Consider the following 26,138-nt stretch of genomic DNA (forward strand, 5'->3'; position numbering starts at 1 on the left):
GGCTGCTGTATAAACAGGGATGTGGGGAGAGAGGAAGAGAACCAGAAGAAGCGCTCTGTGAGATCTGAGGCTTCGAGAAGGTATAAGCGGAAGGAGCGCAGAGAAGCAGGGGAGGCATAATTTAGGGCAGCTACCTTGAGAGTAGAGAAGACTCAAGTAGACATTTATGATTTTCAGAGCAACTCAGCAACCTAGAAGTAGACCCAGAGGGCTTATTCAGGGGCGGTCATCTTGAGCTGTGGAAATGAGAAAAACCTGCAGCGGCTCTAGCAGGCAAGAGATTTAGAGTAGAAGTGAGTTCCCTGGAGATCTGGAGGAGAGCAGAGGAGGGTTTGTGGCAGGACATCAGGAAAGATTGAGGGACGTCTTCCTTGAGAACCAAGGGTGGCCCGTGTGCCTTTTGTGAGTGAGAGATGAAAGGTCAGAAATGGGGAGCTTCACAGGTGGGGATCTCTGCAGGTGGAGATGCTAATGAGGGTGAAATCCGGAACACATCTACATCGGCAGAAAGATAACGTGGGATGATGTGAGGGTTACCAGAATAACTTGGGGCAAAGATTCGTGGTGACTGTGACTGTGATTCGTAGTAACTTTGAATCTGAGAGGATGATAGGAATAAAATGAGTGGAAAGAAAGACCCTGAGGCAGGTACTGCTGGGCTGGGGGTAGGCACTAGGGGATTCGGGGCTAGGGAACTGAAATAGATCACGGATGGCAGAACAAAAGAATAAGAAGGGCAGTAGAAAAAGCCAGTCCTTCAGGTAGAACAATGCCCCAGAAGTGGTCTTGAGAAGGACCGGACCGGAACTCCTCCTCTTGGCCTTGGCATTAGCTCAAGGGAGTGGTCTTCATAGCAGGGACTGTGAGGGAGACCCCGTGACTCGGAAGATCCAGGTGCAGCTAATGTGAGTAGGTGAAGGAATGGTGGAGAGAGCGATTCAAGGATGTAGGGAAGTTTGTCCTTAGTAGGATTAAAGTTCCAAAAAGATCTGTGCAAGTGTTAAGGAGAACAGTTCTTAATCTTAGATGCACAACAGAATAACCCAGGGAGTGAGCAAAGAAAAGCCCCAATACCCACACCAATTAGGTCAGAACCTTTGGGTTGGGACCCCAGAGCAAGTCTTTTTTTTTTTTTTTTTTTTTTTGAGCAAGTCTTTTTTGAAACTTCTCCAACTGAGTCTTCTGTGCAGGACTGGAGAACTACTGATTCAGGAAGGATGAGAGTGGGGAGGGGGGAGCCGGTGGGCTCGAAGGAGGAAGAGGTGTTTGGAAAGGTCGTATTTATAGGCAATGGGCATTAGAGAAGCAGGGAGATGGCAGAGACTGGTGGGGAGCCCTGGCAGGGAGATGGCAGAGACTGGTGGGGAGCCCTGGCAGGCAGGGTGCCAAGATGGCAGAATTCAGGTAAGAAAGGGCCTTTCTAAAAATCAGCCCCAAGGTTCCAATTCAAGCATGGATGTTAGGCAGCATTTCTGGGACCGAACTAATTGTCTCTTCAGTATGTGGGCTAGACCGTTTACCTATAACTAGGATTTTGGTATTTTTACATTATTAAAAGGCCATGAGGTGCAGGAAAGCCTTATCCATTATTCATATTTGTTTCAGGCTAAGTGCTGGATCCCCAGATGCTGAGAATTTATAAATGTCTATTTGGAAAGCACTGACCATGATGCAAACTGCTCCTGGGTTGTGTTTACTGCTTAAACCTGTTTGTCAGTTTTTCTCGGTGTTGGCCATTTGCATTTCTTTTCACCAATTAAAACAATTAAAATTATTTTATTGAATTACTACCTTTTCTTGCACAAAGAAAAGGTTTCTCTTAGGAAGAAAGGTCGAGAGTGCCTAAGTATGAGAACTATGTGAATGAATATAAAATACGTGTATCAAACATTTCAAATATGATGTAGAGCTTCTATAGTGTGCTTTTTATAATGATTTTTCTCGGAATGGTTAAAAGATTTGCCTTAATCAGATCCCACAGCTCCACTACAAATACAGTTTTCCCTATGCAGAATTTAAGCCTAGGATGACTTCTATCCTGACAGGGCCTTAGATGCAGCACATCTGCAAGGAATATAAAAGAAAGAACCATAAGCTTGACACTACAGCTGCGCCTTCCCATCATTTATTCAACATCACAAACTCTTACAAGGTCACCCATCAAAAATAGATCCTGTGTCTCATCCCCTCCGTGGACGCAACCTGCAACACTCTGCTTTCATGACCCAGAACTACTTTCTGGATGGAAATTCCAGAAGGAAATACTTTGATGTGTAGAAAATAATTCTTCCCTTGGCTTCCTTGACACATTTTTTCCTCCAGGTCTCCTCTTCCTCCTCCGGGTGCTCATCCTTCTATAGCTCCCTCTGCTGGCTGCCCTTGCTCACCCCCTGCAAAGGCAGGGCTCCCCTTTGTCTCCTGTGTTGAGGGTGTGGCTCTTCCAGCAACTCACATTACAGAGGGGGAGGGGGGAGGATCTAGCCTGCAGCCAGCTGCCTGGGCTTGAAGCCTGTTTGCTCCATTCAACGGTTGTATGCCCTAGAGCGATTTACTTAATTTTTCTTTGCCCCGAATTGAACATCTGAAAAATGGGGTTAATGGTATCTTACAGGGTTGCTGTAAAGATTAAGTGAGTTAATAAGCATTTAGAATCGTGCCCGGCGCATAGGTAGTTCTTGGTAATGCTTGTTATTTTCAACAAGGTTGCTTGTCTTATCCCTCTGCTCTCCGCTGTCTCCCTGATCACAGGGATGACACATATCAATATTATATCATTCGTGCCTGAGTCTCTACTTCAGGATCTGCTCTCTGTCCAGAAAGCCGCGCCTGGATTTCTAACTGTGCCTGGGCACCATGGTCCTGATGTCTAAGGCAAAACTCTAGCTTGATATTTCTCAAAGCAAAGTCACCATGTCCACACCCTAGAGCTACCTTCCCCTAAGCGTGCTGCTGCTACTTAGAGGCACCTTCGATCTTCTGCTCCGCCCATGCAGTGTGGGTCACCAGGTCCCGCGGGAGTTCCTATAGGTCCTTCCACAACTCATTCCCTTCTTCTCACTCTTCCATCCTCCGCCCAGATCTACCACACTTTTCTTCTTGACTCTACCTTTTCACTGATGTCAGACTAATATGTCCAATGTATATTTCCAATCATGTCTTTCATTGGTTGTAATCTGTCCACTGGCTCTCCAGTAACTCAAGACGGCTGAGTCTCAACTCCTCTCTCTGGCAGTTGAGGTTCACTCAATAAAACTCCTATGTATCATTCCGGGCTTCCTGGAAATAGTATGCTCATATGAAGTCTGTATTTACTGTTTCCTCTGTGTTTCTTCCCGCTGTTCTCTTCACCTTGGTATTTTGTATTTTTTCTCATGATGCTGGTCAAACCCTCCCTTTCATTTGGGCCAATTTCACATATCAGCTCTTTTCCACATGTCCTGAAAATAATACTATGCCCCCACCTCCCCTGAACTGCCTCCCGTAGAACTTTGTATTCATCTCTAGCATTTATCAGACTCTGACTTGTCTCCCCGTCCTTGGCATACTTCTTTTATTCCTCCTTCTAGATCATAACTTCTTCAAAGGCACTATATCCTTTAAAGCTTCAAATGGGATAAAATGAATCGCAATAATAGCACCAGGAATTAAGCTCATTTATTCTGCAAAGCAGCAGCCTGTTGTCAAATGCTAACCCTCTTCCTCACAGTCCTCATAAAAAGAATGGGAAAGCATATAAATGAAGTGGCACACAAGAGGAACATACAGTGTGAGCAATTACGCCAATTCCTTTTATAGGAAGCACACAGCTGAGATAAACATGGAAGCACATTATTTACCATCCACATCTCGTTGCCAAATTCTTCTACTTCTTCTAAATTTTTCATTAAAGGAAATCAAGGAAGGTAAACAAAAGTAGCCCTTGGGAGGAATCAGCACAACGGAAACCACTCATTTATCAGCATGGCCTAAGAGAAATGTCTGTCTTTTTTTTTTTTTTTCCCCCAACTGCATCTTTGGGGCTAGACGCTTAGGTTCCCGCATTGGGCGTGCACACACACACCCCTTCTCTGGGTGTGCTCCACCACACCACATGCTGGCTTTGGTGTGAAGGGAGAGAAGGAGGTTTGGCAGGAGCGACATACCTTCAGGGCATCCTGGGTATCGTCCAGACAGTAGACTCGAACACTGTACTCCAGAGAGGAGCAGCAAAGTGGACCGAAGATGGCCAGCTTCAGGCGCTTCGCAGCAGCTTTGGTGGTGGACTGCCCCACCAGGGCATAGGTGCTAAGGTTCTCTGTGAGGAGGTGGCAAGCCTCTGTATCCAGCTGAATGTAGCAGGGGGTGGTGAAGTTTTCCTCCCCAACCACCACCACATCCTGAAGGAGAGAATGAATGGAGCTGTGATTGAGCCACTGCGGGTCCCGCTGGCCGCCATAATGGCAGCCAGGCAGACACAGCAGCATCTCTTCTGCAAGTGTGATCATCCTTTTCCCTGTATTTTTCCCCCCTTTCTTTGGCTTTGTTATACCATATTTCCATTCTTAATCATTGTCTCCCTTGCCCTTGCCTTCATATTGCTAATATTTTTTATTTAGATGTCCCCTATTTAGCATTTTTTTCCATCTGCAAGTCTACATTACTGGAATCAACATAAAATTCCAAAAGAAATTCATGAATTATCCTCTTAATTTCAGTACACCTGAGTTTATTACCGATTGCTGAGAATTTAATGTTTTAATCTCTAAGGGTCTGATTGAATCTAGAAGTACTGTTTTATTTCAACATCATTATAGAGTAGTAAGTTTTCCCTAAAAATCTAGGGGTTCAAAAAGGTTTAGAGAAATTAAGGAATTATGCAACACCATTCTACTGTGTTTTTCCAAACTCACCTATTACTTTTCAAAGCAGTACACTGCTTTTTCTCAGTAATCTGGGCTGCTAGACCCTAGAGAAAGTACAATATAGCAAGCTCAATGCTTTTCTCTGGTAAAACAGCCTATCCTTTCAGCTTTTGAAAATATTTAGCAAGAACTAAAAATAAATGGAAGTGCTGAATATTGTTAAAACAGTTACAAACTCAACTAAGTTTTGATTTATGCAAATGGCTCAGGCCACAGAAGAAAATCATCTGAAAGACCAAGTGTAGGACCTATAAACCAAGGGTCAAAATTCCTCATGCATCTAAGGGCAGCCAGGTAATAGGAACTTGTGAAGCAGGTAGGGCAGAAGACAATAGGGAGTAGGGGAGACTGGGGCAAAGTGTAGCACAAGCCTGTCTAAAGACCTCAGCCTCTACTGGGCTCAGCTCATCACAGCTATGCAGACATGCAGACCCAGTGAGAAAACCACCCTGAATTTTTCAAGAGAAGCTGGAAGTTCACATTTTTCATGTGAAATTTTCCAACTTTTATTAATTCAAATTTAAAAGAAAACTCCATGTGGGAGAAATAAAATACATGCGAGGGCCTGATTCTGCCTCCCCATTAGGCTACTTTCTCTCCACAGAGGCAGGAACTACATATGCTTTGATTCCCACTGCAGCTCAGTGGGCCTGGCTCATGGGGAGCAAAGAGCTATTTGTCACAAAAAAAAAAAAAAAAAAAAAACAAAAAAAGAATGAATGTGTCATCATAAATTGAGTCTCTGGGGCTGATCAAAGATATGAAAGAAGTTGCCACCTCAGGTGGTTGTGTATTAGCTAGGTCTTGCAACATCATCTGAACGATAGTTGGGCGGGGGGGGGGGGGGCGGGTAATGCCATCCACGAAATCATTTCTTCAACTGTGCCTGTCCTCAAAGATGAAGCTCAAACCGTACCGGCAAAGAAAGAAAGAATCTCAGTATCTTTTTATTTTAGCCCAAAAGGACACCTGGAAATAAGTTTTGTTTTGTTTTGTTTTTCCCCTCCAGCAGGGTGAGGGCAAGCCTCGAAATGAATCCATGAAGCATGTCACAGAAAGCCCCCAGTAAGACATAGTAGAGAATAAACATGCACCCTGTCCCTGCCACGGGTCTAGGAGTGCATTCTTAAGCATTGCCCTCTTCTACTCTTCTCATTTCTTTATTTCATTTTGTTGCCGTTACTGTTATTATTACTGAAGTCCAGAAATAAGGTAATAGGGTATCAAGCAGAGTCTTGTGCAAACAATTTAGAATCACTTGAGATTAAGACTTCGGTATGTTTTCGAGATAAATCATTTCAAGCTTAAATGGACGGGAAGTTAGGTCTGGCTAAGTCTGGTCATAATTTAACATAAAGCATACACTTAAACTTTAGTTTTGGATTTTCGGTCCTCTGGCAAGGAGTGATCCCCTCATGTGGCCAAGAGAACATGTCCTTAAGAAGGAAATTATAGTAATCCCAGGGATGCCTTTCTAATTGTAATACTACTTTTTCCTATAATATTAAAGGTTTGACTCTTCATGTGCATTTTTTTCTAAAAATTTCTTTCCTAAAAGAAAAATACCACAAGTAATCACAAAGTATATAATATATAGGTTGGAAGCTTTGAAATGATTACACAAAAATACAGGGGTAGCTTTCAAAACTATTAGACATTTTTTGATGAACATATTCCTGAAATATGCCTTCTTTGGAATATTCTAAAATGTAATGTTTAATTGGGCGATTTCCCACTTAAACAACAGATATTGTCTTTTCAAGGGATGACATGAAAATACGCAAGCTGTTTTTTTTTTTTTTTTAGTTAGTAGGTATAAAATCTTCATGGTAAATCTAACAAATTCTTTTGTTTGTAACTTCGGGTGCTAATTGAAGAATTCTGATGTGAAGAACAGGGTCTGTTTAAGGCACTAGCCTTAGGAACTTATGATGGCAATCGCCACAGAGAGCCAAGACACCACAGGTATTCTTCATTCTAGCAGAGCTTAGGAGAGGCCCCCTTTCTGTTTTCCCAGGTTCAGTTCAGAAGAACTATATGCCCTGTATGCGTCTACAATATCTACCATTTTCTGACCCAGGTGCAATGTTTTTCTACCTGCAAATTTCAAAAGTATATAGATGTTTCCTATCCTAAGACATAGTATGTATGTTCCAACAGGGACTTGTATAAGACTTTCAAATATACTCTCCTCTAGGAGTTAGCAAATGCTTGACCACCATTTTCTTTGTGCCTACCCATCAGTAGATAGAGCATTCAGGAACCCGTCTCTCTTCCTCCCTCCCTTCTTCTCATATACTCTCTTCCCCTCTTTCTCTTCTTTTGAGTGTAAGCTAAAATTCAATTCATGTTCTGCTTTCAAAATAAAAACCTTCCCATAATTACTCCAGTCTGTTTGCATGATTTTTTCTTGTGTTCTGTCTTTATCCTAATGGAAGCTCACCTCCCACTGTCCCTGTGCTGCCTGGTTCTTGAGCTGTATCTTCCAGTCTTCGGTATTGGGATCTGCGCAGTGATGCATAGTGAGAATGACAGGGCGGGTCAGCAGAGCTCCGGGAGGCCCACAGCTCACCACAGGGGTCAAGAGTGTCTGGGTGTCTTCCATGGGTGGCCTAGGAGAAGAGCAGAGATTGGCACCAGTGACATTTGTATAGCATCCACTTACTACGTACTCATTGAGATTTTTAGATCTGAAGTTTTACAAATTGTTTCTTCTTGGGAGTTTTTTATGTTTTTTGGTTTTTTAGTTTAGTTTTTTTTTTGGTTGGAGGGAGAGGGAGAATTAAATGGGAAGACATGTCCTTTATACCAAGACTTTATTTAATCTTCATGACTGGAGATATTTATGGTAACAGTGAATCAGCCAGTATCTCTTTGATCTCCTTCCCCCAGACACAGGTCTGCCTCTGGTAATTTCCTCTGAATTCGTGTACCAATACTTTTAGGATGGAACAAGAAGGAACAGAGTCCTTGGAAGATTACATAACCATCTTTTTTGATAATACTTGCCATTGCTCTCACAGGGTTTTACATACTTTTATTTTTTTAGGACCTAACTTGAGAAATAGTTAAAAAAAAAAAAAATCACTTCAGAGTAAGGACACCCTAGAGCTAAACTTCCAAATGACTTTCAGGAATAATCTAGGCTAGTAGAGCAGATTCATTCTTTCAAATATGAACAGACAGAATATAGAACTGTATTCTATAGTTCTAGAATTTAAAATGAAATCTACTTGTATACTTCATACTCAGAGACTCTGGGTGGAAAGAACTTCAAGGATCTAAATTATTTATTTCCACATTTTTAAAAAATTGTCTTAAGACCTTTCCCTAACATGAGTGTAATCAACAAACAAATGGAAAGATTAACCCAAGGTATCAGTTGATATGTGAGCAGTAGTTCCAAATTATTAAACGGATTGCTTAAAGTCTTACAGCTAACAAGTGCTGGCACTGGGACTAAAGCTAATGCCTTCTGAACAACAATACTCATAACTACTCTGTCAGAACAGTGTGGCTAAGAAATCTCGAACTCAGAGTTCCAGAGGAGGCAGGGCCCCCTGGGGTCAGCAAGCACCACTGTCCATTCAAAGTAGGAATCCTCTACAATATGCTGACATATGGATAGTGCTTCAAACACATTCAAAATTGTACTCCACTCCTACTGAGGGTCATCTCATCTATTACCAATTCAAATCTACAGAAAGTTCTTAGGATAAATGCAGTTTGCCTTCCTGACACTTCTCTTCACATATCTTTGGCCTGCTTTCTCTCCACTTTGGCATCAGAGCCTTTCAAATATTTAGAGATTGTTACGATGCCTCTGAAAACTCTTCTTTATTTCAGACCAAATAGCCTCAATTTTTGAACTTCAACTAGAAAAGCATGGTTTCCAGATATCTCTCCATATTTCTATCTTCACTTTTATATAGATGTCTGTTAGTATTCCAATGTCTTCACTAAACTGATGCATCTGGAAATGAATATTATGCTTACATAGCCAGCATAGTAGGACTACTATTTTCCTTGATTTGGAATATGTGGTTGTATCAATGCCTCACCGAACTGTTGCCTTAGATTATTCTCAGTCAAGTAATTATTTATAAATATTATTGCAGGCTTCAGTTACATAGAAAGATGGAGATAATATGGTTAAGCATCTCCTTTATAAAATGAGGCAATGAAGTCCCAAGAAGGCCAAGTAATTTGTTAAAGCTAACCACTCAGTGTATTCCTAACATGAAAGGCTCTTAGTCTAAGTCTATAGTTTTGTGGTTGCAGTGATGGTTTTTGAACCTATGTACAGAAATTTGTATTTAGCTATTTAATTTCACCTTAAGTTTCAGAGAAAATTGCAGATCATCTATTTCTTTATGCTATCTTTCTTCCAGATACCAGCCAAATCTTCCAGTCTTTTAGCCACCATAAATCTAATATGCCTGCCATTTATGGTCTCGTTCCAATCATTGATAGCATTGTAGTACAAAAATATGGCAAAGACCTTTTCAAAAACACTACTCGAAGACTCTCTCCAGTCAGACATCAATAATTTGAATTTGTTGGTTTAGCCAAATATAAACCAGTTAAAAGATACATTGCCCGATTCACATCTTTCCATTTCATTCACATGGATCTTATAGTGGACATATCAAATTCCCTTATAATTGGGGGTGCCTGGGTGGCTCAGTGGGTTAAGCCTCTGCCTTTGGCTCAGGTCATGATCTCAGGGTCCTGGGATCGAGCCCCGCATCGGGCTCTCTGCTCAGCATGGAGCCTGCTTCTCCCCCCCTCCTCTCTGCCTGCCTCTCTGCCTACTTGTGATCTCTGTCTGTCAAATAAATAAATAAATAAAATCTTTAAAAAAAAAATTCCCTTATAATTGTGATGGTCACTTAAGAAGGATTTTCCTCTAAGATTTTTTTCTTTTGTTTATGGTTAATATATTAACTACTAAATAATCTAGAAGTTCACCCTAATTTAACACTCAATGAATGATGGCAGCTGTTTTTTATATATATATATATATATATATATATATATATATATGTATATATATATATGTATATATATCTGAGTGTGCATATTTGGAAGACATATACTTGGAAGACAATTCTCCATGGATCTTTCATGTTTCCGTATGTCTTTTCAAGACAACTATATAGCAATCACCTTGGAAGATAAAGATACTACTTATCTTTAGAGCAAATAGCAAACATGTCTACTTCCTATTATAAAAAACTCAAGGGGCGCCTGGATGGTTCAGTGGGTTAAAGCCTCTGCCTTTGGCTCAGGTCATGGTCCCAGGGTCCTGGGATCGAGCCCCGCATCGGGCTCTCTGCTCAGCATGGAGCCTGCTTCCCCCCCCTCCTCTCTGCCTGCCTCTCTGCCTACTTGCGATCTCTGTCTGTGAAATAAATAAATAAAATCTTTAAAAAAAAAAAACAAACTCAAGTTCTCTAAGTTAGAGGTCCTTCCTGGAATGCAACCAATGAGTAGGTAGATATCATGTGATTTTCTCTGCTTCTCCCTTTTGAAACTGAGGTGTTGGGACTTGGCAGAAAAATGGTAAAACTCTTGATTGTGCTACTTCTGTAAGTAACAAACTGTCCTTTGTCTCTGACCCAGGAGTCTTGTGTCATCTATCAACATCCACAGAACTGTGGCAGCTATGGTAAAGAAAAATTGAGAGTCTTTCCTTAGCTCTTGACAATTATTATCCTTTTGACATATTTTCTCCTTAGTAAGACTTGGTTATCACTGCTACCTCTCATTCTAAAATTTTGCAAGGATCTCACCAACCTATGGCTTTTCTTTCTTCCTATTTAGAAAATAAAAATACTTTTTATCTCCTTTTAGTCTTTGCCATCTTTCTACCCTGAATGAATAATGACACAGTTTTATTAAATCTAAACTTATCAAAGTACTTGGAAATGTATTTTTTGGAATAAATGTATTTTTTGGAATAACACAATTATTAAGAAGTCTTTACCATCCCCTTTACCCCTTAGTTTTCATTTCCCTTTAACCCAGTTTTTCTTCCTTCTTTCTACTCTGAAATTCATTCTCTTAGTACATGGGTGAAGTTTTGGTCTCACTGTGGCATAGTTAATATTATACTATCTGTCCTAAGCAGTAGCCTTATTCTTGCTAATTCTACTTTTTCTACCATGATGGAAAAAAAAAAAATACCAGTGACTACATTTTTGTGAGCACTACTCTTACCTTTCAGTTACAAGTGTACCTTGAGAAGTGAGCATGAAACTTTTAAGGAAGGAGATTTAAGTGGAATCCATTTCAAGTGGTCCTTGCAATATAGTTGGAGATTGGAAACATCTGTCTCTCAGTCTGCTGTTAGCAGCCGCTGCTTGAGGCAGAAAGAGGAGGGGTTCTTCTCATCACTGAGTTGGAACAGAAGGGAGCAGCCTCCCTGCTGGGTTGGGGAGCTGTCAGACCCGTACTCTCCAAGCACACCCCTGGCATGCAATATTGATGGGCACCATTCTTGGAGGAGGGATAGCAAGGGAAGGAAGGGGCAGTAGGTGTCAAAAGAATTTATTAACCCACTGAGGTGCAAGAATGTAATGAATAGGGAAGTGGTGAAGCGGAATTCGTGATGGGGAATGAAAAACAAAGAAGAAATAATGATAAGAATCTTTCTGTTTTCAAGATGAAAGAAGTAGTGTTGAAATTGGAAACATTTCCAAGCATATATGGAAGGAGTGACCTAGGGAAGATTAAAGATTTAACTATGTGAAACCAAAGGTCAGAAGGTTTAAGTCCACATTTCCTTTCTTTACATGAAGAGAGGATAATAAGATACACAGAACAGAACTAGCAGAAAATACATATAAATAAGCCTGACTCATGTTTTTGCAGTGGGCTCCACCCCTTATGTCACACATGTTACCTGAGATATTTCAGCGAACATTCTCTCAAAATGAACTGCAGATGACATGGAAATGAACACAGAGCAAAAATCAGCTGCAGAAGCAGCAATTAAGTCAAAAGTCAGTAAGGAACAATAATTAAAGTTTTCAAGGCTTTTCAACGTCCAGCGAGGATAATATGGTAAATGCTGGGTGGATTCTGAAGCCTCTGGGACAAAGCCCCTCGGAGAGGAGTGTGAGTTTCCTGTCAGAAAGATTTTTCTCATCCCTTGCTTGCTGTTATCAAGTGAGGAGAGCTTCTCCTACACAGAAGGGCATAATTTACAAAACTTTCATAAAAGCAATTGCATTTGCTGCTCATGGCACACCTGTAAGGGAATTAGGATAAGTATTTATTTTACTTCTTTTTCCGGAAGAGGAAACTGAAATCTAGAGATATTAACACACTTGCCTACGGCCTCAAAACTAGTAACAGGCAAAGCTAGATTTCAAGCACAAATGATTTAGTTTCTTTCACACAGTGCTGTGTTTTGGGTGGCTTATCTGGGTTTAGGGCCTTGAGACATTTTTTTTTTTTTTTTTTGGCCTATTTGCTAGAGCAAGCTCAACATTACTTCTTGAAGAGAATCTGTCTCCATCCACCTCTGTGGAGACAAGATGCCTTCTATTAACATACATGTCTTTTGTCAGGTCCCTCAGGATGACAATCCCACCCAAGACTCAGCTGCCTTTTGAAGCACATGGTTTCACATGTAACTGGCAACTTGAAATATTTGCACTCTTGGTATCTGACAGGGAATATCTAACTCACTTGCTATCAAAAGCTAAATTGAGGAAAAAAAAAATTATGGAAGATGCTCTGAAGGGCTTGCCACCATTTCCCTAAACAAGCCAGAATCTATCCCTGGATGAAGCCAGAACAGCTAAGTATTATGCTCTGACTGAACTGATGAATCCTTGTGGAATTATTTCACTATATTTACACTTGGACCTTATATCATCTACCAACATGGAGGGACACTAACAGAAGGAGCCCTATGAAAACTCATTGCTGTCTTTATTTTAAGGATGTTGTTCATTGTATTAACAAAGAAAAAATGTCTTCTTTATGTGGAATGAAAGGAGAAATACATGAACTTCTTTTGGGTGTATTTTTCCTCATGGACACATGGATTTTGAAACTTATCACATTCCCCTCTTGAAAACTTTGGAATAGTAAATTCATGACCTAGTACCAGGAAATACACTGGGAATCACATGAAATGTTTTGTACTTTAACTGCTCACCTGACTTTGTTATCTTTTCAAATCTTATTTTTTCTCATTTTCTCATTTTTTTCATCCACTTATTTACATTTTTTCCCTCTCATTGTAAAGACTGTGTTTTCATAAATCACCTTGTACCATTTCTTTATAAGTAGGACTGCAGTATGTGAACACTGTGGAGAACAGTGAGAGAATAAGATTTAAATATACCTGGACTCCACTCTTTTCCCCCTATACCTGTAGCCTTCATACAGCTGTATGTTGAAATAAGAGCTTGAGGACTCAAAAGGGGAATATCATTGAGTTTCTCCAAGAAATAATAATGTCAACTACTATTTTACCAAGTTCCAAAAACATCTTAAAGAAATGAAAACTTTCTGCTATACGATTACTTACATAACAGAATTTTGGCCCTCTATCCTAACATACTGTTTTATTATTTATCCTCAGCACCTATATATGACAGTTTACACTGTCTCACCACGAACTCACACCGTGAACCCTTCTCAACTGGGATTTCATCCTTTGAAAAAATTCTAAAAGCCACCAACGTCCGGCCCCCGACAAATCCAGTGATTTCTTGCATTATTCTCTTTCTTTACATTTTACTTTTAATGATACCTGTGTCAACCGTGTCAACCACTTTACCATCTTGAAACTCTCTTTACTTTTGATTTTTTTTCTCCATAATGCTTACAATCATTCATTCTTTCATTCAGAAACATTCACTGAGGAGCTGCTCGGTATTCCTTACCATGCCAGATGCAAACTCCGTGTTTATCTGCCTTGTCCTTACGTGTTCTGTTTAGCTTGGCTCATCACATCCAAACCTTAAATAGGAATGTTTCCCAAAGATCTCTCCCCTGTTCTCTTCTTTCTGCCTCTGCATTTTTCTCCCCCTCAGAGGCTCCACACCCTGGTGACTCCCGGACTGTACCTCCAGCATTAATCACAGATCCCTATCCGCACACGCTATCCACATCAAAATCAGAATTTGTCCTTCCTCCTTGAACCAGTTGCACTCACAATTTTCCCAGTGCCCCAGGTCTCTACATATTCATATTGTATTTTGTCACTTTTCTGCAACACTTCTAACCAGGGGTGAAATCTTTTTTTTTTTTTTTTTTCCTGAAATACATTTCACTTTCCATCCTCCAGACTCAGGCTCAGGCCTGGTTTCTTCCCCTGCCCCCTCACAGCTCAACCAGGCATCCAGCCTCCACGGAATCTTCCAGTTCCCTCCGCCAACTCACCCAGCCCACCTTCCTCACCAGGTCAATCTTTAGATGCACTGTGATTCTCAGATCACTCGGCTGCTCACAGGCCTTTCATGGCGGGCCCCACAGTTTACTAAAAAAATTCTATTTACCTTTCTGTTTGGAATGTCTAAGTTGATTTCCTGGCCTTTTGAGAAAATAGCTAAGCGAGGACAGAACACATAGAAAGGGAAAATTAACCTTGGTATTTTGAATTCCGATTATTTTTCAATAAGCAATGACAAAGATCAAAATCTCAGTTTGAGACAGACTTGGTCTTTTTTTTTTTTTTTTTTTTTTTGGTTTGTTTTTGTTTTAAACAGCTCCTGCATACAAGGCAAAAAGATCCACATTAGTGCCATTAATCATGGAAATTGTATCCACGGGGGAAACAGAGGTTCCATGGCCTCTCCCGAGATCTGTAAAGCGGGAGAGGTAGAAATCATGAGCACGGCCTTGCAGCTTTGCCCCTTGTCAGAGACAGCTTGTCCTGTCTCTGCAGCTCATTTAGGCTGCTCAGTCTGCCATTCAGGGCTCTCTCTTAGAGCACATTCAGTAATGATAAGGCCCCCTTGTCACATCCACTCTGCCACATGTAATTAAGTTCACGCCTCCCTTTAGACAGTTCACATCATCAGATGACCAGCTGGATACCAGCCAACTGGAAAAACACCCAGTTTGGGATGCAATAAAGGGAATTGGAGAGAAAGAGAATGGACAAAAATGATCAAAATTGTCCTGCGAGTGAGTTGAAGTACCATTCATACCTCCTGATGTCCTCCCAATGTCTTCTCTTAGAAGTTCTGTCTCAGATCATGTGAGGATAGAAAGGGTCCTCAGTGAGCAGTAGAAAGAAAGTATGTTCAAGAATGCCCTAGAGGAAGGAGCAGAGGCTCGGTGTGCCTCGGTGCTGTCTACAAAGGAGGGATGGATGGCTTGTGAGAGAGCGGAAGAGCTTCGCGGTGAGATCACCTGGCTGTGAATTCTGCCTTCCCTCAGCTGTTAACTGTGAAAGCTCGGCTTCATGACTCGTTTTCCCCGGGGCACTAGTTTTTTGATCTTTAAATTGGAACTCAGCATAACTCACAGAGTTGTAGTGAGGAAAAAAAGAGATTAAAAGTAGGGTGAATAAATGCAACTATGCCTTCTGCTGTTAAGATATCCTAAAACGCATTCTTGTCCCTGTGCTTTTACAAGAAAATCGCATCTTGTTCACAACAAGAAAAGAAGTGAAGAGAGGACTTTCTCATTATTTGTCATGGGGATCTTCCTATGTTTGTACCTTGATTCATGGTCTCTTGTGTGTATTTTCTTTTTGAGATCTTGGGGGTTTCTCTAGCTTCATTTTTATAAACAGAACTTCTCTGATGTGCACCGAGTTCAACAGAGTAATTCCCTCTGTACCTAAGTTCAGGTGGCGGGGATGGTGAGAGGTAATTTATAGTTTCCTCTTCTTTAGAGTCAAAGGCAGAGGAACCTCAAAGCAGAAGTGTCTAGCTTTACCAATTTTTTGTTTTCCCTTTCTTTCATCTAAAGTGTGCCATTATTCTGGCCAGGGTGCTAGCTACGTCATGGGAAGGAAAACCCTACGAGGCGTGTGAATGCACACACACTTGAGCTTCAGCGCGCCCCGGAGCAGCCCCAGCAGGCTTGATGGTGGTGGTCAGACAGACGGTAAGAGACACGAACACCACCCTGCTTCTCAGCATAAAGCACAAGCCAATCCTCATTTCTGTTCCAGTAAAGTGTCCATGTTGGCAAAGGCCTCGAGGGATAGATGAACGTGGTGCCAACCTTGACTTTGGACAGGAGGAAGAAGACAGAATGTAGATACAGGGATCTTAGAGATAGCTGCTCTTCATTTCTCCTGCGGCAAAAGAAGGGCGCGCTGTGGGCCTGTGAATGTTACTTTGCATTGGGAATGAAGAAAATGAATATTTGATGTGAGTAAATACAAGCCTTATAGTAATTTTCTGTTGCTTAAATTTAAGGCATGAATAACGCTCAAGGAACTTTGCCATTTTCTTAGACAGGCTAGTGTTTGTCTAGGTGAAAGGAGACCACCTGAGGGGGGGAAAAAATGTTCTGGGTCCTGCAGATTATAAATGCCAATATCTCTACCCGAAAGCATGATAAGAGAGCTTTTCGGCTTTTGAAGAACAAGACTAAAAATGGATGTTTTTCTGAGGATGAGAGAGGGAAGACAGAAGGTGTAATGCGTTATAATGGTAACCCAGTTCGACATTTGTCACTCAGGCTTTGTATGTGCAGCTCAGGACCGAAGAGCCGATGCCTTTCCCCTTGGGAAAAAACAATGATAATTACATGTAAGGATCTTCATTTCAACAACGTCTTTTATTTTAAGATCTCAGCGTACTTCAGAAGCCTTAATCCATCAGGCCTTTAAAGCACTATTTAGTGCACGCGTTTTATGTGGGAACTAGCCAAGAGAGACCATTTGTTAGATTGTTAGAGGCCAGACGGAAAATCGTATTTAGGACTTCTAAACCCCCTTGTTATTTTTACTTAAAATCACCTCATCTTTATGATTAGGACACATCCAAAACAAAGCCTCATGATCCAATCTAGCTTTAATCAACCCTAGATCCCTTTAGAAAGGCTCGATACGGAATTTGTAAGTGCTGAACACAAGAAGGAGGTTGATAACACTTAAGCTAGGGGGAGTCACGAAAAGAAGAAGCCGCAGGTGAGGATAAAGTACCAGGCTGACGTGGGGGTGGGAGGTCAGAGGTTGAGGGGTTGTCTAATCTCTGTGGCCTTTGACCTTATAATGGGAAAGGGCTGGATTCCTGAGCCAGGCCACATGAAGCTGATGTCTCTGTGTCTACCCACGTATCTCTCTAGACAATCTATGGATCACATTTCTGGCCTTTTTTTTTTGCAGCTATAATGGCCCCATGTCCACTTGAGAAAAGGTCTTTAGCCCTCAGTCCATACTCAAGATCTGCAAAAGTGTCTGAAGCTTCAAAGATAAAGAGAAGCTGACCTTTTAGAGGTCTAGGAGAAAAAAGGGTATGTTGGAAGCAGGGCACTCAAGACAAAAATATGTTGGGTTTATTCTTTTGATTGCACAATTCTCCTCCAGGTCAGACATTGATAAAGTCAAGCGCACCAGAAAAAGCATATTTACCTCATATTTTCTTTCCTGTGTACAGTCACATACATTTCGTAGACTCTCCCTTGGGGAATGGCCCCAGCGGGAATCAGCAAGCTTACTCCTGAATAGCAAAAGAGAAAAGCAGTCACATAAGACCTATGAATCAAAAGGAAACTTCACAGAATGCCTTTGAAGCAAGTGAAAGGGAATGAGGAGAGTTTGTGGCCATGTAGCCACAAGCCTGCTTTTTCTCTAAAGACATGTAAATATTCAAAGCTGCCCTGCCTTCCTTCCTTATTGGCCTTGTTTGTTACCACAGCTCCCTCTGAACTGTTATGGAATTACTCAAAGGAATGATGTCATTTTTTAAACTCTTGTTTTATTTAAGGAATAGACAGATGGTTCCACTGTTGTTTTCCTTGTAAAACAAGGGGAAAACCAACAACTGCTCTTCAAATTTCAAACAGCTGTAATGATGCATCATTTCTAATTTAGGAAAAAAAATCCCCGCAAAATTCAAAGTCAGGGAAATTGTAACATCCATGATATCAAAAAGCATTGATTTCTGAAATATCTGGTTAGCATCAGTGTTTTTCCATAACAGAATAATAACTGGTGAAGAACTTCTTTCATCATGGACAACTCTAGGAAATGATCAGACAACTGCTAGTTTTTAGTCATAGCAGGCCAAGCAAGTTTTTACGTAGTTGCTAACTGATACCATTTTGTAGGGGGTGGGGGTCAAGCTTATTCTAAATTAACAGGGCCTACAGCAGCTGCTTGGCAATTTGGGCTTATATCAGAATCACCTGGAGGCTTGCTCAAACACAGATCACTGGGTCCCACGTTCAGGGTTTCTGACTCAGGGGGCGGAGAGAATCTGTACTCAGAAGCTGCCAGGAGACGCCAATGATGGCCGTCCGAGGACACACTGTAAGAAGAGGCCCGCATCACGCAGCATCATTACAAAGAGTAATTCAGGGTGGGCAGCAACCTGAAGATACTTGTCTCCATGATTTTATTCCAATAAATGGGGTTTCTTTTCAGCTCATTAAAAATTTATGGAGCACCATGGTGAGTATCCTGTTTGGCAGAACAGGATATGCCAAGAAGTGAAAGACAGTGTTCCTGTCTTTGAGTAACTTATAATTTCATTAGCGAGGAAATGGAATATGCTGAGTGAGCAAAGGGCAATAAGGAAACTTGCCCGACCATGTTGGAAAGCTCAAGAATAAAGACTGGAGAGTGAAGGAGGAACAGTTATTCAAAGGCCTTTGTGTGACTGGTTGAAAATGTTGAGTCTTGGCCTTCTTGAGAAGGAAAGTTAACATCAGAGCTGTGGTGCTGTGGGAAGCGGGATGTCATCCAGGGTATAGAATGGTTTGTTTGCTGAGGCACAGAGTGGAAGCAGGAAGGCCACACATGAGCCTACCGCCCCTTGGTATTTTTATGTTTTCTAATGGGAACAATAAAATGTACCTTTATGCTTTAGGAATGAAATAAAACCATGAATGTAAAGTAGTAAGAGTAAGGCCTAACACAGGTTAGGAAACTTGTTGTAAAATAATATATGTAAATTACCACTGCCTAGTACACAGAAAGTGTTACTACATGTTATCTTCCTCCTTTCTACTTAAGAAGCCTTTATAATAATTCATATATGAGAAAGTGACAGGTGTAGAAATGGGAAGGAAATGTAGAATCCAGTGAATATCATGAAAAAAAAAAAACCTGCCTTGAGAGTAATATCATGTTTAAGCAATAAAGGAACCAGAGAGTATATTTTGATCTATTTATTTGATAAACTTTTAAAAAATGTATTTTAAATCATGATTTCAAAGAGCATACATCAGCATGAGAATTAAGAGAAAAAGGTGAAAAAAACATATATAATATATGATCTCAGCTATGTAAAATGTATAGATAAAAGGAAAAATGATATTCCATTAAGGGTTTTAATTTATTAAAATATACTTTTAAAGGGATGGTGTGACAAATTGGCAAGGCATTGAAATGGGGGACTGAATAAGAGAAAGAATCAAAGACAAGTTCATATTCAGATCTGCAGATCCACTGGTTCTATACAGAACTTGGCTTATGGCTATTTACACATCATATTATTTGTGTATGCCACATGAGGACTTTAGGTCAATCAAATTGTTTCTTTTTGCTGTATTTGCAAAAGACTTAGTCTTGTCCAAAAGAGCTAAGATAGACTCATAGAGGAATCCATTAACCCTCTTAGGACCAACAGACACAAACTCCTTACTGATTAAAAAATATTAAAATTTAATCAAACATTATCAGTCACTAACGTAAATTCACCTTATAAGACCTTTATGAGACTTATTTTCTAGAAGCAGAAAACTAAATGATAAACTGAAAATTCAATTATATTAGAAGTATATACTACACATAATAAGGTTGTGATTCCAGACAGCGCCATCAGAGGTGGGCATGGGTACCTTACAATACCTTGAGGTTAAAGACTGTGTCATAAAAAGTTAATAGATAAAGATTTGATGTCTACCATGATGTCCTCTGATCTAAAGATTAGTATTCTGAAGTACTGCTTCCTACAGTAAATTGGAAGCGACCCAACTAATATGTTTTCTAATTAATTTGTCCTTTTAAAGTGTGATGACAACAGTGAGCACTTCTCGCTTGCCGTTGCCTTCTGAAGCTCTATTAAAAAGGAGGTCGAGGACAGTTCTAAATTACACCTTGGCAGAAAGTTGTGAGTATAATATTTCTAGAGGAAGTGTTTTCAGAGTTGGTTGGAGAAAGATGAATGGTTTGGCTGATTTTGTCTGAAGTACTGTTGATTTACATCAAAAGTGGATTTGGGTTAGATTAGGCTACAACTAACTTTCCATGCCTTGTGCGAACAAACAAACGAAAAAGATTTGGGTACAAAAATACATTTTCAAGAGCTGTGTAACTTAAATATCTAGGAATTACCTGAATTGGGAACAACGAGGTGACCCCCCAGAGAGTTGAAGGTGCCAAACGCAGTACAGGATGGGTCAGTCTGCCTCGCTAGACTCTGATTCTTCACGTTGAGGGCCTCGTTCTCCAACAAGGACTGGGTCATCTGAGGAGACAGCTTTGATGCGAACTCAGAGAGGTCATCTTGGGGGGTGACTGCACCTGAGGTGTTGTAGACTTTGATTTTCAGGTTGGGCAGTGGATCCAGAATTGGAGAGTTAGTCATTGGGATTTTGTCTGAGACATCATGCAAAGCATAGACGGGTCCTCTGTACATGGCTGCGGCCGATGTGAGGTCTGGGGGTACCACCAGGAGATCTGAGTCAGAAAGAGAAAGGAAGTCCATTTGCATTCTCCATTCAGGCAACTTCTATTTAGTCAGGCTCTCCTGAGACCTTCTGAGCCAAAAACAAACGAACTCAGTCAATATTAGAGATGGATAGACTCTAAGGTTCTGTTGAAAACAGGGCAATTAGATTACTGTGATCCAGTTTATTATTGGCTACAAACAAAAAGACAAGTTCATTCTAAATTTTGCTTTCAAATTTACTCATTGCTCTTAAGTCAACAGACTGGATTCGAAGACAGTGATCCCAACTCAGTGACATAGTAAATAGTTTCCCTTGTCTGTACTGGATTTGAGGTCATCCATCTGTACACCACTATATTCATGTCAATGCAAGGTGTCTTGTCAAGAGGCAAAAAAAAAAAAAAAAAGAAAAAAAAAAAGGAGATGTAAGAAATCAGTCAACCAATCTGTGTGCTCTTTTAAAGCGAAAGTTTAAAAGTATAACAGAGGAACCTGTTAAGAAAAAAAAAATGATTTGTGCACCTCGCCACCTCTGGTTTGTTATAGGAATGAGCTCAACAGAATAATGAATGAAACAGACCCAAATCCATGTCTTCATGGAGCTTACGTTTGAGCTGAACGACATGACCTGAATGTCACTGATTCTGACACCACCCAGGGATGCTGCTGACACGCGTAAGTCGCAGGTGTGAAGTGCAGCGTCAACTGACCTTGTCTCGCTGCTTTGATGTTCACGGGCTGAAAGCCTCCATTGAGTGCCGAGGAGTCAATAATATCAGACTCAAAGTCGCGATGGTTCTTGCGATACACAAATAGGGCCACCACTACAGAAATGGCCAGGCAGACTATCACAGCGATCACAATGCCGACATACAGAGCAACATCATCTGAGTCAGGAGCAGCTGGGGAGGACAAGGAAACATTGGACCAACTGCTTAGAGAAATTTCCCACAGTACACATCCATATTGCTGTAATTTTTTCAGACATTTATTGCTTTTTTTATAGGTTAATTTCAAATCTATTTCGAAAGCTATATAAAGCGACTGTGGCCTTTCAGTGGAAAATTATCTCTGATTTCTTTTCCTTTCTCACTCTGCATCTATCCACCCACTAATCTATCTTAAATTGGGCAGCATAACAGACCATTTATTAGAAGGTATAAAAAGAAACTGGAACTGAAACCATCCCAACCCACAGGGAAAAAAGCAAAGCTCATTACTAATTTCAGGTGAAAAAGTTTGGAAGGCTGCTTTGAATTCACCGATAGTTCTGCAAAAACATAAACATAAATACTCTGTTAGAAATAGCCGGCATGTTTTGAATCTGTGTATTTATTGAACTAGAATATTTTCCTAAGTATCCTTCCAAGTCATAAAATTACTTTCCGTAACACTCTTCTCACTTTCCCCTAAATCAAGGAAGGGGTGGCCGGGAATGGTATCCATAACTAAGCAAAACAAGCATTAGAAGCAAACGTGATGGATTTGAAAGGTGTGCTTTCAGAAGACCAGGATCCAGGAAGCAGAGGTCAATGCAGATAACTCCGGGCTTTTGATACAAATACGATATCACTTCTGAGAACCATGAGATTCTCATGGTCACTAGTCAGAGAGTTACATCTGAGCTACTCGTTACTGAATCAAATATGTCTGGATGGTGCACTGAGTAACATAAAGGCCTGGTTCAGCGATCAGAAAGGTCAGACTGCCCCCGAAGGCAATTAAGCATTGGACCAACACAGTGTGCAGTCTGCTGGGGGTCTGTTTCTGGGTAAAGCCAGAGGAAAATTCCTGTAAAGGTTGCATATTGCCTTGGTAGCATAGAACGCGCTTTAGAACGCGCTTCGATCAGACCGCACACGTGATAGAAGCTGATAATTGAAACAAAATGAACAGAACGAAACCTTTCCAGAACTCCACAGGCACCTTTAAGTCTTTTAGTTTAGTGGGACCCACAAACATTTTCAGCAAAGTTAACGAAAGTTTTTCCATTCACTGCAAAAGAGGTGATTAAACTGGTGTTTTAGGGGGTCAGGAACAGTATTTTTATGCTCCATTTTATACACCCATGATTTTGGGGAGAGGGAATTTTCAGATATGTAAGTCCCAGGGACTCCTAAGAGTTGAGGAGCCAGGACTCTGTCCTAAGACTCACAGCCACCCAGTTGATACGGGCAAATGACTCCTCATGTAGATTGCCAGTGGCTCACCCAAACTCTGGGGTCATGGTTTCTTTGACACATGGACAGTATAAAGGAATTCCCTGTTGGAAACTGCTTATCTCTTTTGGCATTTTGTGTTTAAATGCACAGCATGTGACAGATTTTTTTTTTTAAACTACTATCTTTCCCGAAGTTTCCAGAATATCAGCTTTCCCATCAGTCAAGTCGATATTGACAGATCTTTTCAGAATCCCGGTGACAGCCCGAACCCTCCCGACTGTGTGAGCCCTGCTTTCCGAGTGCGGACAACACTATACTGCTGGGCAGAATTCGAGGCCTGCCGCAGCATTCTGAACTCCAGCCAGAATATTCTATCTAAATCCTTAAGGTCTTACTTCACCAGGCTGTAATTACGTCCCCGACCTGCATGCTTCCTAACTCAACAGATCTGTCTTTTCTCAACCCTTTTCTTTTTAGCATCTGAACCCGGCACTTTATTAGATCAGCCTATTTCCCGATATGGTTTGTCAGCTATCGGGACCGCCTGGCAGACTGAGAGATGTGAAAGCTAGCAGAGGCTTACAATGACCCTCCTTTCTTCTCTTCAGCAGTGAAAATCTAATTTGTTTTTCATGTTAGAATATATTAGGTGCCTATTTCCTGTGTGCACATCTGTGATCCAAAGAAAGGTAAACTTGAACTGGGGGCAATCACGTTAAATGATTATTCAGCAACATAAAAACCAAACATCAAACTTACAAGAAAATCCATATTCATTCTGGGTTCTCTGTTCAGTTGAAATAGGATAAAGGAAACCTTGAAAAGAACAAAAAATGAAACAAAAATGGGAACAAAATCAAATTAATGAGGGAAACGAAATAAGAAGCATGAAAAATGGTTTAATTAAAAGAAAAGGAAAAGAAACCTGTGGTCCTTTAAAATTCTGGTTCAGTACAGAATTATGATTTCGCATCTCCTGTCTGTTCTGGAGCCTCACCAAGAATTAATAAGTAGGCAGATTGAATTTCAGAGCAAAACTGGTCTCGAGTCACTAACTTTGGAGTGCTTAAAGTCTTTCTTTTATTGAGCATAAACTCTAATGGATCTAATTTATTTCAGACATCAAGGGTCATTAGCATAAGGAAAATCTTTTTCCCTTATCCCTGCCATATGCTTTAATTCCCAGGACATATTCAGCAAGGCTCTAAGCAGTTTTTTTCTTTTTTATTTAATCATAACAGCTTGCTCTTGGTCTAATAGAACTAAAGAAGACCTGTCATCGTTGGTCAAAGGTTAAATACCCATTTACTGAGCTGACCAGAGACCACCCTTCCTCCCTCCATCTCAAATCCACTTTTTGGATTTTTTGGTTGTTTCTTGTCCCTCCATTTAAAAGGAATCCAATAGGTTTTGCCCTGGGACTAAGCAGTTTGTCGGTGCAATGGAAACTGGATGCTTTTTATTTGAAATCATTCAGAAATCAATAGGGCCTAGAGGTTATAAGGTTATTTATTTTAGGGCATCAGAGGAATAGTGTACATTGAGAAACATAAAAACTTCATCTCAGCGATAAATGCAGAAATAACATGAGCAGTTTTATTTTTCTTTCTTTTTAATATATGGCAGGTAAGAAAGATGATGATGATGATGATAAAAATAATGTCAGGAAGAAGAGTGGGAGAAAACATTTACAAATGCGGAATACAAAATTTTTAAAATGAAGACTGTATAGAAAATTTCAAAGTGTAACTTAAAACTGGCATCCCAAGTTTCCTAATATTTAATATTCTGCAACACACGAATTGATTAGATGATACAGTATCACTGGATTCATCAAATTAAAATGAATAAGAGGCATATGAATTAAACTTTCCTGGTAATACTCAAGGGCAAAAAGTGTAGAGAAACTGCAAGAATCACAATTAATTGGTTCAAAAATCAAAGGTCCATAGTGCTCTCATACTAAAGGTAACTCTTAAATCATGTCTCAGGTAGATCCTCTGTAGTTCGTAGAACACTCAGTTCTTACAAGCTATTTACCTATTTTGGGGAACTAATTCTGCGGAAACATGCAGTGCTACCTTAATGAAAGAGAGGTTTGCTGTAGCACAGACAAGTTTGCTCTGAATTAATTTTTAATGCTTTATTTTAGAGCAATGATTGCAACCTCCTACTCAGTTTTATAAATATTATATTCCTTATTCCAGTTGTCTGAGTCCATGTATTAGGTTTGATTTTCATTTTTAAACACTTCTGCCTGGTAATAACCTTTTTCCATTTGTATTCTGTGAACTCAATAAAAGGACATCTGGGACATATACAGGCACTGGAAGAAAGGTGGTTTATTTTCAAACCCAAAGACTTGAGACCGTACGAGGTCACTGCCAGCAGAGGAGACAAGGTAACTGATGTCATCACTCTGGTAGGGAAGGTGTTAAGTAGAGGGATGTCAAAAGATTCATTTCCTGCAGGTTAGGAGGCCTGGAAACCAGTGTGAAAGAGGACATCTGGGGATGATCTGAAGTTCACCTTGAAAATTTTGATAAGAATCAGTGTGGGCCTGCGGAGTAAGCAGGAGAGCTGCGTCTTACAGAAGGAGAAGGCTTCCTCCAGACAGACATAACACGACTGGATATTTCTCCATGTGAAGCAGTTCTGGGCATGCCTTGGCTTCTACCTCCTTTTCCCAACAGAATCCCTGTTCTTGACAGGCAGACCAAGGAATAATAAAAAGGAATGTTATAATTTTGATTTTAATCTCAACTTCTCCATATTTATGTCGATCTGCACAAATCAATAAATATTTTGGTGGCTTATGGTATTCATCTGAGACTTCTATTTCATTCTCGGCACAGATCTGGAATTCATTCACTCATTCATTCATTCGGCTAACAAATACTCTTAAACCCTATTATATACTAGGTTCTATTCTAGGCATGGGGTAGGATGGCTCACAAGAGATGGGAAAAGTCCCTGCTTTTGCTTAAGTTTAACAGAAAATAAACAAGTAAAAATAATAGATGAGATCAATTCAAATGTTGAAAAAATTTATTTTGAACAATAGAACAAAAGAATGTAATGTGGGGTGCCTGGGTGGCTCAGTGGGTTGAGCCTCTGCCTTCGGCTTGGGTTGTGGTCCTGGGGTCCTGGGATCGAGCCCCGCGCTGGGCTCTCTGCTCGGTGGGGAGCCTGCTCCCCTTCCTCTCTCTCTGCCTGCCTCTCTGCCTACTTGTGATCTCTCTCTGTCAAAT

General features: G+C 40.6%; 1 protein-coding gene across 2 annotated transcripts in view; it reads right to left on the minus strand.

The window, feature by feature from the left end:
- The window catches only part of UNC5C (unc-5 netrin receptor C), a gene marked incomplete at both ends in the record, with an annotated part of 346,897 nt that overhangs the window by 19,583 nt on the left and 301,176 nt on the right, over nt 1-26,138 (minus strand). Inside the window, 6 exons of one of the 2 annotated variants that reach the window (XM_080797108.1) lie at nt 4,143-4,376; nt 7,345-7,513; nt 17,461-17,548; nt 20,389-20,733; nt 21,436-21,627; nt 23,647-23,703. In XM_080797108.1, coding sequence (XP_080653234.1) covers nt 4,143-4,376; nt 7,345-7,513; nt 17,461-17,548; nt 20,389-20,733; nt 21,436-21,627; nt 23,647-23,703 — 1,085 coding nt within the window. The remainder of the gene's footprint in view (nt 1-4,142; nt 4,377-7,344; nt 7,514-17,460; nt 17,549-20,388; nt 20,734-21,435; nt 21,628-23,646; nt 23,704-26,138) is intronic. The other variant, XM_080797109.1, reaches the window with a different exon arrangement.

The sequence above is a fragment of the Martes martes genome (genome assembly GCF_963455335.1).
Source record: "Martes martes genome assembly, chromosome: 2".
Classification (NCBI taxonomy): domain Eukaryota; kingdom Metazoa; phylum Chordata; class Mammalia; order Carnivora; family Mustelidae; genus Martes; species Martes martes.